Below are 18,400 nucleotides of genomic sequence, written 5' to 3'. Positions count from 1 at the left end.
GCGGGGCGGCCCGCCGCCCCCCAAATCAGCCACGCGCCGACGCACAGGGAGGGCTTTAATTAACATAGAATATATTTTAAAAAATAATAATAATAATAAATCACTCTGGCTTTCTCCTCCTCCGCAGCCGGGAGGCCGCGGGGCGGGGCGGGGCGGGGGGCGGGGGGGCCCGGCGCTGCCCCCCTGCCCCCCACCCCCGACCCCCGGCGCGGACGCGGCCTCACCACAGACGAGGGATCAAAGTTACAAGTGCTTTTATACAGGGCCCGCGCCCCGAGCGGGGCCCCCGGCGGCGCGGCGGCGCGGGGCCGGGGGCACGCGGCGTAGCGGGAAACGGGGGCGCGGGGAGGGATTTCTCCTTAAACATGATGATTAGCTGGAAAAAAACGGAACAGAAGAGAAGCAGCCCCCCCCCCTTCCCTCCCCTCCCCCGGCGGCGCGGAGGGGTCTCTAGCTACGGGACATATGTACAGGGAAGAGCCGCCGGGCGCGGGGCCCCCACCGCCTGCCGTGGGGCCGGGGCGCCCCGGCTGGCGCCCCCGGCGCTCCTCCGCGCACTGGCGGCCAGGGCTCGGCCCCGGGCCCGCGCCGGCCGCCCTCGCCCGGGGTGTTTTACCGTATGGAAACGAAAGTAAAAGGGGCTGGGGGGAGAGCGGGCAGGAGGGCGCCGGGCTGGCGCAGCCGCGGGGCCGGGGCCGCCGGCCCCGGGGCGCGCGGCGGTCTGGAAGCCGGGCTTGTTTGCGCTGCTCGCGGAGTCTCTCCTCGGCACCCGCTCACTGCAGCCGGTCCGTCCGGAAGGAGTCCTCCACGGCCGGGTCCGTGAGCAGGGCGTAGGGGTCGCTCAGCATGTTCAGTCCGTCCAAGGTGAGTGGTTCGATTTTGAGATCCTCCTCCAGGCCCAGGGTCGACGTGTCCACCTCGAAGCCGGGCACCCCGGCCAGCGCCGTCGCGATCTCCTTGGAGATGCCGGGCGGGGAGTCCCCTGGGGACAGAGAAGACGGTCAGGACCCGCCGCGGGCGCGACTGGCCCGGACGGGCACCCCCTCGGCGCCATCCTGCACCTCTCTCCATCCACGGGCACCAGAGCCCCCCTCCCTCTCCCCATCCCCTCCACGAGGCGCTCAGGGTTGATTCAAGTCCTGCAGGCTGTAACAACCCACCCCGTCGCGGTGGCCAGGGCAGCTCGGGACCGGCGACCCGGAGCGGGAGGCGCTGCCTCCCGGCCGCGGCACGCACCGCCAGCCCCTCCGCACCCACCTGTGAGGATGATGTTGGGGATGGGGCCATGGCGGCTGCAGTTGCTCAGGTTCTGCCGGTTCAGGACGTGGGGGTCGTAGGCGTTGTCTGCCTGGTGGTAGTTTAAGGCACCCAGGTCCTCGGAGAAGGTGTTGCTGTTGCCCGTGGGGCTTTCCCCCATGCCAAACTGGTCGAACTGCAGGACAGACGGGTCGGGCTGTTACTCGGGTGCCAGTGCGAGGAGCAGCAGCCCGGCTGCAGCCCCAGTCCCCCCCCCGCCGGAGCCTGGGCGGCGCTCCGGGCCCCACCGCCACCTCCCGGCCCCGTCGCCCCGGGAGCACTCACGCTGCCCAGGCCGAAGTCGCTCAGGGGCTGGCCGAGCTGCTGCGGCTGCAGGGAGGCGTTAGGCTGGTACGGCGAGGCGTAGGGGCGCTGCGGGGCCGTGCTCTGCGGCACGGGCTGCTGCGCCGGCTGCGCGGGCGGCCGCGCCGGCGGGGCGGGGGGCAGTGCTGGCTGCGGCGGGCTCTGCACCGCCTGGGGCAGGGGCTTCTGGCTCTGCTGCGGGTGGGACTGCAGGAGCAGGCCCGGCTGGCTGTAGGAGTACGGCGGGAGCCGCTGGTCGGCCGGCAGCTTGCTGGTGTCCAGGGGCACCCCCTGCAGACAGAGCAGAGCGAGGGGTTAGCTCGCACCCGCGCCAGGGCCGGCGGCATCCGACCCCACCACGCGGCTCAGGCCGCCGCATCGGCGCCCGCCTGGGCCGGGCCAGCACGGTCGGACCCGCTCCCCTTGCAGGCCCCAGCCAGCCCGCGGGTGCCCTCCGCTCCCCGGCACGTGCGTCACCGGCCGGAGCAGGGAGGGCACAAATCAGCTCCCGGGGCAGCCTCAGCAGAGCACCGCGGGGCAGCAGGTCCGCGGTTCCCAACCGCCCAGGAGACAGCACCAAAACTGAGACCTGCCAGCCCTGGCCCCGGCTGGCCCCTACCCCCTCTGGAGCAGCCCCTGCACCCAGCCCTGCCCCTGCCAGCACCCACCACGGGCCGGGGCTCCCCACTCCAGCCTCCAGAGAGGGATCCCAGGACACAGCCCTCGTGGAGCAGAGCGAGCCAGGCCCTGCTCCGGCCAGGACGTGGGGCATCCTCCGCCTCGGGGACTGGCCCCGAGCGCGCAGGGCTCCTGCGGGGCCAGGGCCCTGCCTGGCTCCCCTTCCTGCCCACCGGCACGCCGGGGCGGGGGAGACGGGATTCCCTGGCATGTGGCGGAGATGAGGATGGAAACGACACAACAGAAAGAACTCAAGGAGGAGACGGAGCCGAGCGCGCGGCGCAGGGGCCAGCGCGGGCGATGGATCATGCATACCTGGGTGATGGAGGACAATGTGGGTGACATTGTTGGTGAGAACTGTTTGGGGTGCTGCCTTCTGGAGTCGCCACCCATTGGGAGGGTGAGGGGGCTGAGCGGGACCCGTCGGCGGGGCGAGGTGTTTATGGACGCCTGCACCATGGGGGGGTAAGAGGAGCCGCTAAAGCTGGACTGCAGGCTGGGGTTGCTGGGGGAGGACTGCATGGACTGGCTGCGGGGGGACGTGGGGAGGGACGGGTTGCTGAGCGAGGAGGAGAGCGAGGAGGGCAGGGACTGGTTGGAGAGCGATGAGGGGATGGAGGAGCTGCTTTGCGAGGACTGCAGCGAGGGGTTGCTAAGGGAGGACTGGAGCGAGGGGCTTCGCAGGGAGGCCTGCAGGTTGGGGTTGCTAAGCGAGGACTGCAAGGACGGGTTACTCAGGGAGCTCTGCATAGGTGAGGTAAGTCCTGTGGGGACAAAAAAGAAGAGACACCACCGTTACCCACGGAAACACCACGCGCCCCAGGCTTTGTTCTCCCCGGACTGGGCCAGGCTGGGGCTCCCCGTCTGCCCTGGATGGGATGGAAGGTGGTGGAGACCAAAACGATGGAGACAGCAACAAAAACACACACACCCCAGAAATGAACCGGCTTTGGCACCAACCACGGCTCCTGGCTCGGCCCAGCGAGGCACCACAGGCACTGCATCCTCAGCGAGCGGAGAGCACCGGGGTGGGAGAGGAGCGGGCTCCCAGCCGGGACTGTGATCCCACAACCCTCCCGGGGAGATCGGCCGGGCTGCTCCTGTCTCCCGTGGCCTGAAGCCTCTCTCCTGGCTCCCTGCACCAGCCCCGTGCATCTCGGTAGTTGGTCTCAGCCACCTAAGCCAGGAACTGCTCAGCCCTGGGCCTTCCCGTGTCGGGACTCCGGCTCTGGCATCTCCCTGCCGCTGGCCATGGGACGGGTCCTTCCTCAGGACAGGGCCTGCCCCCGGGAGGACAGGGGCAGGGGGCAGCCCTCACCTGGTGAGTCGTAGCCTGTCCCCAGTCCCATGCTGCTGCTGATGCCCAGGTGCGTCATAGTGTTGGCCAGGTTGCTGGTGCTGTTCCCCCCGCTCAGGCTGGGGTAGGCAGTCTCATCCGGGTCGAGGGGAGTGGGCAGCGGGGAGGGGAAGTGCAAGTTGGTGAGGTCGGGAAGGGAGCCGCCCGTGTTCAGGGCCGAGGGGATCAGGGGGACGTTGGCAGGCTGATCTGGGGATGGAAATATACTGGGAAAAAGAGAGAGACAAGCCGCTCAGTGTGGGAGCACCGCTGCCCTCCCCAGCATCCCCCAGAGCAGGCAGCCAGCAGCTCAGTCCCCTGGGGTCCAGCCCAGTTCTGCAACCACCCGCTGATCAGCCGCCCGCCAAGAGCGGAGCCCACACCGCCGAGCCCAGTCCAGGACTTACTGGATCCCGGGAACTTCGCAGGACCGTGGACGGGCTGAGGACGACGAGAGCTGGGAAATCAGAGAGAGAGTGAACCGAGGCCATGGTATTTATCTCCACTCCCCCCCCTGGCTGGCAGCAGTTTGAGGGCAGGAAGGAGATCGACTGCCCTGGTGTTGCAACGCTCCAGAGGCAGGAAGCCGGCAACCTCAGCACGAGCAGGCCGCGGGGCAGGGGGATGTGTTGGTGACTTCCTCAAGGACCTTCCTGCCCTGCCTCCCCAGCGGTCTCCAGGTGGTGTATCGCAGCACGCACCCGCCCCGGAGAGACTTCCGCAGCCCATCCGTCCCCTGCTCCCACACCGCCTGGCACGCAGTGTGGGGCTCACTGCAATTCAGCACTCACCTTCTTGGTGTCCCAGGGCTTCAGTGAATGCTTGTTGTCGTCAAAGTTCTCTTCAATGGGAGGCACTTGGAAAAGAAACACTGGGAATGGGGGAGGAGAGGATCAGGGTGGTGCAGGGAGAGCAGCACAGGCACACAAGCCCTGTCCCAAATCCATCACAGGGCAGTTAACTGTGTCCAGCACAGTCAACCTAGGGACACCAGATCAGAGCTGCTGGTGCAGGGGGGCATCAAAGACCCTCCTGCCCCAGAAGGATCTGTCTGCTCTGCACTGCTGGGCAGCAGGGACGCCCACAGCCCTTGTCCTGCAGGAAACCGGGCGCTGCCTCCTGTATCCCACCCTTTGGCATCTGCCCCATCCTAATCCAATCGCCCTTTGAAGACCACAAGGGGGAACGGATTTGTGCTGGCCATGGGCTCCCACAGCTCAGTGCTAAGCCGAGGACTGTCAGGTGAGGTGGGCACAGGCAGGCATTTACCTTTGCTGTCTGTGTTCCCGTCCAGAAAACCTGCAAGAGAGCAGTCGATGGTCAGCAGCAGCACACGGGCCCTCGGACATCAGCCAGGAGCAAAGGCAGGAATGCGGCTGCTGTGTGACCCCCAGCAGATGGGCATGAGGGCACAGGGAAATTCAAGGTGCTCTCGACTGGCACTCCACATGCTTGTCACTTGCCATGAAGCATCCTGGAGGGCAGCCTCCTGGTGCAGCCACGGTCACAGGCACTGCAGGGCTGGGCCGCTGGGGTGCAGGGGCCCCACGAGGCAAGGCACAGAGTGGGACCCACTGGGGAAAGTGGGCTGCCAAAGGCCAGCAGCCCCAAGGCAAAGGGCTACTCACCGCTCCTGCGGCTGGGCGGCGGGGCACCCTGCGAGGGGCCCAGGTACGCATCCTGGGGGTTGGGATTCATCACGCTCGTGTGAAGCGCAGAATCAGAATTTGTTCTAATTGCAAAAGAGAAGAAGCCGGTCAGCCGGCCGGTCAGCCGGAGCGCCCGAGATGCAGCTCGTGCATCCCGGAGAGCCGCCAGCACGCACAGCAGCGAGGATGCAGCCCCTGTCCCCAGTTTGCAGCCTCCTGCTGCGGTGCAGCTTGGCGACAGCCCGGGGAAGCTGCTCACAGTCAGGACTGCCCCGGGACAGTGGGTGAGAGCAGGGCCAGGAGGAGAGCGGGGAGCTGCAGGCAGGGCTTGGGGACTGAGCTTGGCATAGGCCAGGCTCCAGCTGGGTGTTCACAAAGGGGAAGAGCAGGGGGGAAGGGAAGGAGAGCACAGGGGAGCGGAGGGTTTTGCTAGAGGAACAACCATATCTTTCAAAGCCTTCTGAAACTATTTCACATCCAACACTTGCAGCGCCCAGGGCCCAGGACAAGTCTGTGCAGTGCTGGAGCTGCAGAGAGGCAGATGCCAAGTCACTACATGGGGAGCTGGGCTCTGAACTCCATCCCCTTCTGTCAACCCCTCTTCCCACATGATACTCTTTAAGTGCGCGGCATGGTGTGAAGGCATCCTGGTCCATCACAGAGAGGTTTGCTTCAGCCCTGAGACGCCTGCTGGACCTCTCTCCTCCAAGGGAAAGCTGCTGCATACCCACGTGCAGGGGGCAGCTCTGCCCCTTGCAGCACCAGGCCCGGAGCCCTCGCCTCCTCCTGGCACAGGGCCTGCGGGGAGGACAGGCTCCTCCGGGACCCTTTTGTTCCCCGGGGCCCTGGAGGGGCTGGGGGCAGAGGGCCCCAGGATATTACAACCACTGTGTTCCCAATTAGTTGGTCTGAAGCAGACGAGTGTGAGGAGGGGCTGGGAAAAGACTGCTGCAGCTAATGACACGTCCTGGGACGGCACAAGGGGGATATTGTTCGGCTGCGGCACAGCTGAGGCAGCTCAGAGGCAGGAAGCTCCCCCCGCCGCCCATGGGAGACAGCCCCCTCCCGCACGGGGCCCGGCCTGGGAGCTGGCGAACGCTCGCAGGACTCACGGAGCAGCGAGGACCCCGGTGCCAGCGCTGAGCCCTGGCGAGTCCTGCAGGGTGCCAGCACTGCTGAGCACCATGCAGGATCAACCACGAGGAGATGGGATGGGGGCTGCTCCGAGCAGCCCCCAGGCCAGGTACCCCCGACAGGGCCAGCAGGTGCTGCAGTATCGCTGTCTCCATGCCTCACTGGCCCTGGGCCCAAACTTGCCCTGCCAAAACCCCACTGTGCCCCACAGAAGAGCAGTCCCCACACCAGACGATGGCCTGTGCCAGGGCCCAAGCCCTGCCCAGCGCTCATACCTGGCTGGGAGCTGGCCTAGGGGTCCTAGCCATGCTAGCCCAGGCACATCAGCCCGGCGAGGCAGGAGAGCAGTCAGGAGAGCCTCCTCCTTGTGCCCAAACCCACCCACTGCCAAGGGTTGAGACCCCATCAAAAACCTGCTGCTCTTTCCACCTTGCCGGGGATCAGGCCACATCCCGGGGAGGCCCAGGCTCCACTGGCTCCCCACCACAAGGCTCTGCTCCATGCAGCGATCAAGGACAGGGATAAAACTAAACAGCCACAGCACTGTACAGAACCCATTTACCATCCCCAAGAGCCAGTACAGAGCCAGGGCTCCCAGGGAGATCCTGGGCTATGTTGAGCCAGTCCTGCACCAACTTCCTCTGTAAAGTGCCCTTCTGCACCTATGGGGGATACCCTGCCCTGGGTCCAGAAGCTCAGTCTCCCCACAGTTGTCCTGCAGCAGCCATGTTCCTTGGGGAGCTCAGAGACGTTGCACGACAGGACCACCTCCTCCCTGGGGTGTCCCATTCTGTTGACGGGGCAGCCCAAAGACCCCTTCCCCTCTCCTGGGAGACCAGAACTGCCAGAATCAGAGCTGTGCCCACCCTGGGTGTCCTGGGGAAGGGCTGGAGCCCAGCTTACAGACAGGGAGAAAGAGAAAATGGAATAAAAAAATCATTCACCTGTTCAGAGCCGACGGCAGCCTAAACAAATGTCCTTTCTCCATAGGAAAGTTACCCCAGGGCATAGTCCTTTGTAACAAAAAACAGCAGGGTTACTTGGGGGGAAAGGGCCAGGGAGAAGGGTGGCGCTGCCCCACCAGGGTCATAGGGAGGGAGGGCTAGTGGCAGAGATAGGGAGGCTGAGGGGCAGTGGGAGGGGACAGGCAGGCTGCCTTGCATGGATGAGCTTTGCAAGATGAAAGCTGGGGCATCTCCACTAGCCTTGGGAACACCCCTGCAGAAAGGGGTCAGGGCTGGCCTGAGGTATCCTCACCCTCCTCCCCAACTCAGCCAATGGTCCAAGTTGAGTAGCAATGGGCAGCATGACTCTGCATTTATTTATGACTTGCAGCTCCTGGGAAGAAGGAGCAGATAAGATCCTTCCAGGTGAAAAAACCCCAAATTACCAAAACAAGCAATTCTGGGGATGCTCAGCTGGAGGGCCTCCATCCCTGACCCTTCTCCAGTGCAGAGGAACCCATACGCTGGAGATCATCCTCCCCTCAGCAGCCCCACACAGACGAGACAGGCATCTCTACTCCTGGAGCAGGAGATCACGTCATGCCCTCCCCAGAGCACTGAGGAAGCAATGCCGAGCTCCTGCCCTTGCACAGGCTGACAAAGACAGCTGGCATGTAGTGAAGCGTGCACCTGAACCTCCGGAGCCAGTGCTGGAGAGAACTGGGGAAGACTGCAGACCCCCCCACCCAAAAAAAAAAAAAAAAGGAGATGGAGGCAGCTCCATCCCAGGACTTTCAAAGGACTCCCTCCTTCTCTGTCCCCTTCCTCATCTTCTCAGCTGGGAGCAGAGGCAGATGCCAAGGGAATTTGATGGGGATTCAGGTGAGAGGCCAAGCGGACTGACTGTGCAAAGGAACCAAAGGCAACTGGAAGAGGAAAAAAGCCCGCTGAGCTTGGAGTGAGGAGTCAGCAGCAGGACCTGCAGCAAGACGCCCCTGGGGAGCCTGTCCCAGGGAAAAGCAGGGCTGCAAAGGGCCTGCACCACACCACTCTCAGGGTGCCCATGCACCCTGCCAGGTCTGCTGGGGCAGCCCCTGTGCACTGCTCAGGCAAGGGCTGGGCACACCAAAGGAAGCCAGGGTAGGGCTGGGGACACAGCTGACCTTCCACACCTTGAGTAGTAACGTGCTGGCAGCATTGGTGGATACCCTGGGGGACACTGAGTGAGGAAGTAAAGCCAGGGCTGTGTCACATAGGCAGGGATGTTCCCTGAGAGTGGCAACAGGCCACAGTCACCTCGGGCAGCATGGCCAGGGATGGCTCAGCATGAGTTAAACAGACCTCCCGCAATGGATGAACTCACCCCCACACAACAAGTGCAGATGGCTCCCAAGGGCTGCCTGGGAGGAATCTCTGCCAGAAACTGCCCACAGAGCCAGGCACCAGAGCTGGGACGGGCACACAGCTCCCCACGTGCTCTGCTCCTCAGCTCCGGCACAGCCTCCAACATCCATCCATCCAGCTGGGAGAGAGCCTGGGGCAGCCAAGGCACCGCGTCCCGGAGCCCAAGCCCAAACCCAAACCAGCCCCTGCAAGCAGGGCCACTGTGCTTGATACAGGTGATGCACCCAGGGCTGGGAATGGGGTGGAGAGATTTTGAAACTATGTTCCTCTTTCGGGAAAGAGCAGCAAAGGCTTTGCCCTGGAAGATTCGAAAGGACCGCAGAGAGGGCACCTGTCAGCTGCACTTGGACGCTGCGGGGTCGGGGGGTGCTAGGAGATGAGGCCATGGCCCTTGCACTCTGGACCGACCTGTGCCAAAGCTCACCGTGGGGGGCAAAGTGCAAGACACAACATTAACCTCCAGGCTTCAGCAGAGCCCCAGCACGCCACTGAACAGCACAACACAACCCCAACCTGTCATCTGGGACCTGCAATCTCAGGCCACCCCCATGCTGGAGAGGTGGGACAGCAAACTGCACAGCTCGCTTGGGCATCCAGCAGGCCAAAAAGGCGGCCCAGCTGCACCAGGCTTCGAGCCGCGGCACTGACACGGGCTTCCCTTGGCAGGAGCACCAGCAGCTCCTTGCAGACCCAGGGAGGAGCCAGTCACCTGGGGGAAATGCTTCTCGGGTCTGTGAAGGAGAGCTGTGCTATACACGGCACTTCAGAGGAAGGGTAAAGGCTCTTGAAAATAGAGCCCGGGAGCCCTGAGCGACCTCTGAAAGTACTGAGTCACTCTGAACAGAGCCCTGAAGGGGCCCCTCTGCGGAGCTGCCGCTCAAAGGGATGTCTGCGTCCCCCTGACCGGGACGAGTGCCAGAGGACATTCAGGGCAACCTTGGGCCTGGACCCATCCACAGGGTGACCCAGACTTGGCTGGGCTGGTCCTTGCCCTGCTCCGAGGGCCGAGGGACAGAGTACTCGGGAATTCAGCCACCCGGTGATTCACCTCAGACAAGATCCTTCTTCCAATAGCCATCACTGCCACAGCAGCCGAGGCAGGCAGACGTCTCTGCATGTGCCAGAGCTGGCTCTTTAGCAGAAAAAAAATCATTCTGCCTTAAAAATACTCATCTGTGTGGCTGTGTTCTGCCCAGAATAGGTGTGGGTAACACCTGCAATTATAAGAGAGAGATCAGTCTGGCTCTTCCAGACTCACTCTCTGCATCTCAGCATTTCTTTCTGCCCCCTATGCCTAGTTTCTCCCTCACGGATTGGCAGGGGAGGCTGGGTAAATCCCCCAAGGCATGTAACATGCTAAGCATGTCTGCCTGCTACAAGGAACTCTCCCAAACTGGGCTTCTGCCAGCCCGTCTGTTTCCAAACTTTCAGTGCTCTTTAACACAGAGCAGGCCGCAGACTCCAGCGCCAGCAGCCCTGCCGGCACGGGGAGGGAGAGGGCTGGAGATTGGCACTCGGCAGCCTGCGTGCTGAGAGCCAGCATTAGAGGAAACACGGGGTCTTTACCTCCTCCAGCTGGGCTCTGGTGGAGGTGACAGGTAGGTCGGTCCGTAGGGAGAGCTGTCAATGTGAAAAGCGTGTTAAGGGCCAAACAGAGAACCTGTGCAGAGGGAGGGCAGTGTGCAGGGCTGCAACAGCAGCTGTGGCAACTCTGCACGTGGGCCAGAGCACCACACTTTGATAAGGCTCTCTAATCCCAAACAGATGAGCACTGGGGACACTGGGATCAGGGCAGAAGCCCCAGTAGCAGGAGAAGAGTGTCTGCCCGTGCAGCTGGAGCGGGGAGGGACAGGTGCTGCTAAAGGATATCTGGCGCACGTATCGTCGAAGAGGGGACATCATCCGGCGTGGATCCCGCTGCACTCGCTCCACTAGGCCGTGGTGCCGGGTGCTGCGTGTGGAGTCCAGCGGTGAGTGCAAAGGGCCCTGCAGAGATGAGACACGAGACATCGGGGGTGAACAGACTGCCTGTCTGCTAGGAGGGGGAGTCTTGGAAGAAGCAGTGGGAAGAGACGCACCTCACAATCCCTGAAACCACCCCATCACAGTCCGTGGGTCACACTGGAGGTGACAGTGGCAGACCTGGCCTGGCAGGTGCCCCCACACAGCTCTGGGAAGCATCTGAACACGCTGAACAGGCTGTCAGTACTGCCGGTGGGGGGGGAATGGAGCTGGGACCGGGGAGGGGGATTACAAGGGAACATCCATTTGCCCCCATCTGCCCCGACAGCAGCCTGCCCTATGGCTCCTCACTCTCCCCTCAACATCTGCCGTTACAGAACCACCACAGCCCACGCTGAGTCCGCAGGTCCACTGTACAGTGCCCAATCCCCCACTCCTCCTGCGCAGAATAAGGCCCTTGTATCACCCAGCACCTTTGCCCCTGTGTGGGGCAGCCCCCCAAGCCCACAGCCGGAGGTGCTGCTCACCTGGAACTCGGAGACGCCGCTCCCGATCTGATTGACATTGGGCAGCGAGCCGCTGTAGTAGGGTCCGCGGCTGTGAGCCAGCCTCAGCTTCTGCGCCTGCAGCTGGGCCAGGAGAGGAGAGGAGAGGCGAGTCAGAGAGGCCAAGCAACGCAGGCCAATCGCCCCGCAGCCGAGGGAGGCCGAGGCACTAGGCCTCCTCTGAACTGGTGCTTTACACCTGAGATGTGTCCGCGCCCCACTGAGGGCGAGTCATACTCATGGTCGCCCTCCACGTGGCATCCCTCAGCCGAGCCCTAGGCACTTCAAAGGCACATTTGCCCCACAGGTAGCATCAAGCTTCTGAGTGCCCAGCTCCAACTCCACACCCCAAATCCAAAGGAGGAGGCAACCCACAGCCCTCACTCCCAGAACTCGGCCCCAGCCCCTGTGCCAGGCACGTCAGACCCTCCTGACCTCACACACGGCATACGCAGTCCTCATCTAGCCCGAAGACATACGGGAGCAGGGCAAGGAGGGACCTGCCTGCCTCCTTGCTGTGGTTCAAGACATGCAGGACTGACTTTAGGGCTTCTCCACTTCAAAGACACTTAATGCAGAGGAGGGCCCTACAAGGGACTTTCCTTTCTTGTGGGTGCAGGGCAGGAAGATTCAGACAAGCCAAAACCTAAGCAAGACGCTGAGCCCCAGCTTGTTCTGGAGGCCAGAGCAGGGAAAGGCACAGGTCACCCACACGCTGCAGTGCCCAAGTCTCCAGACCAGAGAGTGAGCTCGAGCCTGCTTCAGCCCAATAACTGAGCCCCCAGGGCCCAGCCAAGTGAGGCGGGAGGACTCTGGGCTCCCCAGTTCTGTATGTCACTGTGCATCGGCTGTCCATACTTCATCCTGTCCCCTTCAAGACAGGGATGCCCAGTTCTCTGGCAGGGACCTTGTACAGGACAGCCCCGGGCTGCCAGGGGTGCCAGCACCACAGAAGCTGGGGGAGATCCCGGGCTGGGGCTGGGGCTTTGGCAGAGCAAGCAGGAAGGGCTGCCCGCACGGCACCGCCCGCGAGGTGCCCACATCCCCGGCGCAGCTGCAGCAGGGTGGCAGCCAGCCCCACGGGAGAGCGTCTGCCTCCCTGGAAAAGGCCCCTGAGACTGGATGGCGACAACACGCCGGTGGAGGGAATAAACACAGCTTCTCAGAGCGCTCCAGGCAGCAGCCCCGGGGCTCAGAGATAACCAACTGGCCTTCGGGCTGGAGCGTGCAGGGCCCTGGGCAGCTGGAGCCTGCGGCCCCACCAGGGCTGGGCTCGGCCGCGCTGGCAGCCCTGCGCAGAGGACTCGGCCCAGCCCCATGCTCAGACCCCCAGCGAGGGGAGAGCTCAGCAGCCCACAAGGTACCGCTGGGCTCTGTGCCAGCGCAGGGGCTTTGGCTCGAGACAGGGCCCAGGCAAACCAGCAGGTCGGCATGCTCTTCGGAGCCGGCTGCCCTGCGGGGCCGGGGCTGCCTGCGCTGCCCTAGACGCCTGGCCCTGCTCAAGGCCAGGCTGGGGGAGACTGAAGGAAGGAGCCACTGCAAACCACAGGCAGGAGATAACTGAGCCTTGGCACCCTGTGGAGGGGAGCACCCGGCAGCACCCTCCCCCCCCCACCGTGTGCCGGGCCACAGGGATCGGCCAACCTGCTCCTGGGGTGGAGGAAACCCCACAGCACAGGAAAGATGCGTTAATGCATAACCACACGGCTTCCCGATCCTGGCTAGGGGCAGTGCCGGCACAGATCATCAGCAGGGGCAGTCCTGCAAGCCTCCAGCAGCACCTTGGCCCCCTTCTACAGCAGGGCAACAGGCCAGACCTAGCCCACGGTCCAGGAATGCCCCCAGCCCCAGAGGAAGCTGGCAGAGCAGCAAAGAGCTTGTGACCAGGAGCATGTCTGTGGCCTCCCCAGGGCTGAGCCCTCCTGCCAGCACAGACAGTCACCTGGGCAGGGGACACGCCAGCCTCTCATCCATCCCCTGCCCAAAGCCCACAGCTGACCCAGCTCCCAGGCTGGCCTTGGTGCCTTCCAGGTCCCACACCTGGCCCTCCCCACCAGGTCAGAGCATTGACCTGCCACGAGCAGAGCGGACATCCTCATCCTTCCCGCTGATATCGCGAGGGACAGGAAGACACTCTGCAACCCCCTTCCCGGGAAACAGACCAGTCCTGAGGCTCCGAGCACAGCAGAGCAGTGCAGAGAGGAGCACAGCAGCACCCTGCCCCGAGCATGGCCCCTGGCTCGGCGGCGAGCCCAGTCTGGGCTGGCACCATCACACCACTCTGTTGCGGGTGCAGGATGCTGTCCCCACCCCGCTGGGAAGAGCCCGGCGCAAGGCGAGCAGCCTGCAGACGATCTCCTTCAACAGCATCGAAGTGGGACTCAAAGCCAGTGCACATAAACCCACTCCACCGCTCGCCAGCTGTGGCCCAGCAGACTCCAACCCCTCCAGGACAGGGCAGGCCTTTCCCTCCCTCCGGGAATCCCACAAGGGAAGGACAGGTCTGCTGATTCCAGCCACCAGTGGCCACCACAGCTGGCACTGCCAAGACCACCTGCACCACAAATCAGCCTTTTGGTTAGATCCACCAGGTGCCAGAGCAGTCCCAGACAACAGCAAGTGCCAACGTGCACATCAGCTTTCTTACAAGCCCTGGGGAAAGAGCTGCCAAAACACAAAAAGCAGCTCAGAAATGGTTGCAGTTAGGAAACCTGCAATAGCAAATTCCCAAGCTTAAAACCAGCAAAATCCAGATCCAGGGGGAAAAAAAATGGGAGATTTAGTCAACAGCTGTCTGCGCTGGCACTACAGGATTAGAGCGAGGAGCTGCACTGGGGCTTAAGGTCCTGGGATCCTGCTCTGTTCTCCAAGCCAGGGTCCCTGCGGGAGCCAGCAGAGCCAGACGAGGCTGAAGTCAGGCAGGAGCCTGCAAGCAGCCATTCGCTGCAGTAAAACTCCTCCTGGAAACACAGGGCAAAGCTCGAGGGGCTGCCACACTCCGGAGGCAGGAGATGAGAGCAGGAACAGGGGATCCTCCTGCCCTCGGAGCTGAGCAGCAGACCCAACACACGCTGACAGGAGGTGGAAGCGTTTCCTCCAGGGAAGAGCCCTGCCATTCCCTTCCCGAGAAACCCGGCTGCAGCTAGTGAGGTCGAGACGGAGGTGCCCATATGGGGCACAAGCTGCCACGTGACAACCTGCGAGTTCCCATTGGGGAGCAGCCTGGTCTGGCAGGGCAGAGCTCCTGACGGCGACCAGCCCGCGACCACGCTGCAAACTCCTTGCCAGCAGCCCCAGCAGAGGCCATAGAGACCACATACGTCCCTCTTGGAGGGCAGCTGGCACAAACACCCCATTATCTCGGGGGCCTGCTGCCCACCCACAGCACTGGGTGCTTCGGGAGCAGTGCTGCCAGAGCCTGCAGCCCCGCTCTGTTGGTGGCAGGCATCCAGCCCTGGGCACACAGGTGACAATGGAGACGACCCACGAGACCAGCGGTCTCATTCCAGCACACCAGCCTCTGCAGCTCTTGGGATAAGGTCTCGTGCAGGGGATAGCAAGAGCAACAGCAGCTGGAAGACGTCCCCAGGCTGTGCTGCTCCGTGCCTCCCTGGGGCTGCCAAGCTCACGGGCAAGAACGAACTTCTCAATGAGCTGACCCTGCCTGGGGCGGGCCAGCCCCACGGGCAGAGATTAGCAAGGAGGACAGTCCTGCTGCCTCTCCGCCAGCTTTGCTGTACATTAACCAGCTGTTTACTGTGCAAACATGTTGTGGGAGGCTCCAGCCCACTCCCAAACTCACCAGCGATGCGCAGGCCACGGCTCCCGCCTGCCACAGCAGAGTGCCAGAGAGCCCCCGACAACAGCGGGGCCAAAACCACCCGCCGAGATATCCTACTCGGGAATCCTACCTGCCTGTCGGGGCACCAGGCTCCGTGCTGACGCTGGCACAGCAAGCTCGGCGTGGAGGGAAGAGCAGTACATCGCTCCCTCCGAACAGGACCAGAGCCTGCTCGCCAGCTGCGTCCAGCAGGACCCAGCCTCCAGAGCACGAGTCACCCTCCGTCCTCATCACCTTCCCCGCGCAGCTCCTCTGACCCTCTTTGCCTTGCTGCAGCCTCCGCTCCGTTGATGTCAGGTCACTGAGGTGCTGCTGCCTTGCAGGACCTGAGACACCAGCAAGGGCTCTCTGATCCCAACCCTCTTTTAAAAGCCTGGTGGACTTTGCTTTCCTGTTCCCTCTGTTCCACTAACTCCAGGGGTGACACAAGAGCTTCCCCTCCAACAGTCCAAGGCACCTGGAAGAGCCTCTCCGTGTCTCCAGCTCCCTTGTTTTCTGATCTCACTGCACATTCCTCTCCCCGCACTCACCCATCCCTCCCCCGTCCTGCATCTGCTCCGGGAAGGACGGCGCTTGCCCGCTGGACCCCGAGGCTGCCAAAGCAGCCCACGGCACTTGCTCCCGGCTGCGGGGGCAGAGACTGCAGAGTCCCGCTACCGGACTGCAGACTGGGTTGGCAGAATTCACGTCTCCGGCAGCTGAACTCTGGCCAAATCCTAATCCTGGCAACATTCACACAATCCCCACTGACTTCACAGGGCCAGTGCAGAGCAAAACACAAACCGGAGCCGACCATCTCTTCTAGATAGCTTCCCCGGGGTGGGAAACCATGTTTCTGGAGGTACGTGGCTGCATTTCTGGCCTCTCTTCTTCACCACCAGTCCCCAAGTATCCAAGAGCAGCACCACTCAGCTCCACTCCTATGTTCCCTTTGGCCCCGTTCTGGGAAGCCTTGGGTCAGTGCAAAATAGCAACACTCATTCTCCACCCCCAGAAGCTGCCAAATGGGGAAATCTTGGCCACTGCAGGCACAGATGAGGAGACCAGACACAGGCGCATCCTGCAAGCCCCTCTCAGCCTGCTCGCCCAAGCCAGTAGTGCTGCTCTCAACGCTGTATTTTCTCAGGCTTTGGCCAATCTAATTTTAAGTGTCTCTAGGGATGAAGCTTCCGCACTTCCCGTGGGAGCCAGCTGCATGATCCTACAGATCTCACAGGCGGGAGAGACTAACACAGTGCTCAACCTAAAGCTCCCAGTACACTGAGAATCCCCGATGCTCATGGAGAAGCCTCCCGAGTCCCGAAGCTTATGAAAGATCGCTCGGCAGAGGTGACTTGCAAATGGCAGTGTTGCTACTAGGACATCTAGCTTGGAAACCGTGTTCCCAAGACAGGGCTCTCCCAGCACCCAGAGCTGACTGAGACCTGGTGGGCACAACCAGAACCTGAAGGCAACTGCCCATCCCAGAACCACAGGCACAGGGACCCTTCCTCTCCCCCACAGCACTGGGAAGACAACTGCCAGTAAGAGCTCTCGCGAACCTGCCAAGCCTTAGTCACACGGACGCCACAGGCAGCAAGAGTCGCTTTTTCCATCTGATTGCCAGGACGTGAACTCAGCACACGGAAACAGAGGACGCGCAGGGTGCACACCAAGACCCACACACGGCAGCCACAGACCAGAACAAGCCACGTGCAAACCCGTGCAGAAAAACCCAACAGCAAAAAAAAAAGGAGAAAAAAAAAAAGAAAGAAGGAAAGAAAGGAAAAAAAAAGCAGGCAAGGAAAAGAAAGAAAAGGAGAACCGGAGCCCAGCCAGACATCGGGAAGCAAACGCTACTGGAACAAAGCTTTCTGTGGGGCACCTGGCCCCCTCTGCACCTCCCAGCCCCCCCCCCCAAAGAGGGGCAGGACTCTGCCCACCCCTGGGGGCAAAGCCCCAGAGCGATGCCCCATCCAGCCCCATTGCCTGCCTTGCTGGGCACTCATTGACAGTGCCCCCCACCTCGCCACATCAACCATCCTGTTGCAATACCCCCCAGCCTGCATCTCATCCCTCAGCAACCCTGCATAAACCTCCACCTCCTCTGCACCCCATTATGCCCCATCTGAACACCCAGCCCCCTGCACCCCCATATAACTTCCCCAGTCCTCTACACCTGCTGCCCCACATGAACCCCCAACTCCTCTGCCCAACCTCTCTTCATTTCTGACCCCCCTACCTGACCTGCACTCACTCTGCACCCCCCTATGCCCCCTGTCCTCGCCTGAACTCCCTAGATCCTCTGCACCCCCCCCTTGTCCCCATCTGGACCCCCAGGCCCTCTACACTCCCTTGTCCCTTCTGTCCCCACCCGGGCTCCCAGACCCTCTGCACCCCCAGGTCCCCTTGGCCCCGCCTGGACCCCCAGACCCGCTGCACCCCGCTGTCCCCCCTGGCCCCACCTGGACCGCGGTCCCTCCACACCCTGTTGTCCCCTCCGGACCCCCAGACCCGCTGCACCCCGCTGTCCCCCCTGGCCCACCTGGACCCCCAGACTCTCTGCACCCCCTTGTCCCGCCCCCCATCCCTGCCTGGACCCCCAGACCCTCCGCACCCCGCTGTCCCCCCTGCCCCACCTGGGCCTCCCGGAGCCTCTGGCCCCTCCGCACCCCCCTGCCCCCATCCCCGCCGCTCCCGCTTGCGCCCCCCCCTCCCACGCAGCCCCCTGCCCCCATCGCCTCCGCGCCCCTCCGCGCCCCCTCGGCGGCCCCAGCCCCAGCCCGGGGCGGCCCCGGCGATGCCCCGCCGCCCCCAGCGCCGCCGCGCATCCGGCGGCGGAGGCCGCGGCCGTGCCTGCTCACCCGGGTGGAGCAGATCTCCATCATCACCTCCTCGAAGGCCGCCGTCTCCTCCGCCTGCCGCTGCTTCTGCAGCGCGATCTTCTCGCTGAACTTGCGCGGGTTGGAGGCGCCGGCGCCGGCCGAGGAGCCCGCACCGGGCCCGGGCCCGGGCCCGGCCCCCGCGCCCGCCGCCGCCATCTTCCCTGCTCGGGCCGCTCCGGCCGCCGCCGCCGCCGCCGCTGCCGCCGCCGCCGCCGCGCGGGGCACGCTGGGGCGGGTAGTCCGCGTGCCGGGAGGTGCCGCGGCGCCGCCGAGGGTCCGCACTACAAACCCCGGCGGCCCCCGCGCCTCCGCCGCAAGGGGCGGCGGGAAATGGAGTCCCTGCCCGCTCCGAGGGCGCCCCCGCACTGCGCGGTGGGAGCGCGGCCCGACTACAACTCCCGGCGTGCACCGCGCCCGCCCCCTCCCCCGCGGAGGGGCAGCGCT

The 18,400-nt window shown here is 63.6% G+C and overlaps 1 protein-coding gene across 1 annotated transcript; it reads right to left on the bottom strand.

The window, feature by feature from the left end:
• Window positions 1–182: 182 nt before the first annotated feature.
• Window positions 183–18,070, bottom strand: CRTC2 (CREB regulated transcription coactivator 2; the record flags this gene model as incomplete). Its single annotated transcript, XM_062598119.1, has 14 exons — window positions 183–982; window positions 1,258–1,432; window positions 1,582–1,890; window positions 2,593–3,041; window positions 3,596–3,840; window positions 4,021–4,070; window positions 4,405–4,484; window positions 4,883–4,912; window positions 5,242–5,345; window positions 7,341–7,409; window positions 10,311–10,372; window positions 10,614–10,730; window positions 11,234–11,335; window positions 17,936–18,070. Coding segments are annotated over 14 exons (2,136 nt in total), but the record flags the coding sequence as incomplete, so codon positions are not given.
• Window positions 18,071–18,400: the final 330 nt, after the last annotated feature.

The sequence above is a fragment of the Rhea pennata genome, chromosome 31, assembly GCF_028389875.1.
Source record: "Rhea pennata isolate bPtePen1 chromosome 31, bPtePen1.pri, whole genome shotgun sequence".
In the NCBI taxonomy this organism is placed as follows: Eukaryota; Metazoa; Chordata; class Aves; order Rheiformes; family Rheidae; genus Rhea; species Rhea pennata.
This window is presented reverse-complemented; position numbering and strand designations above follow the sequence as displayed.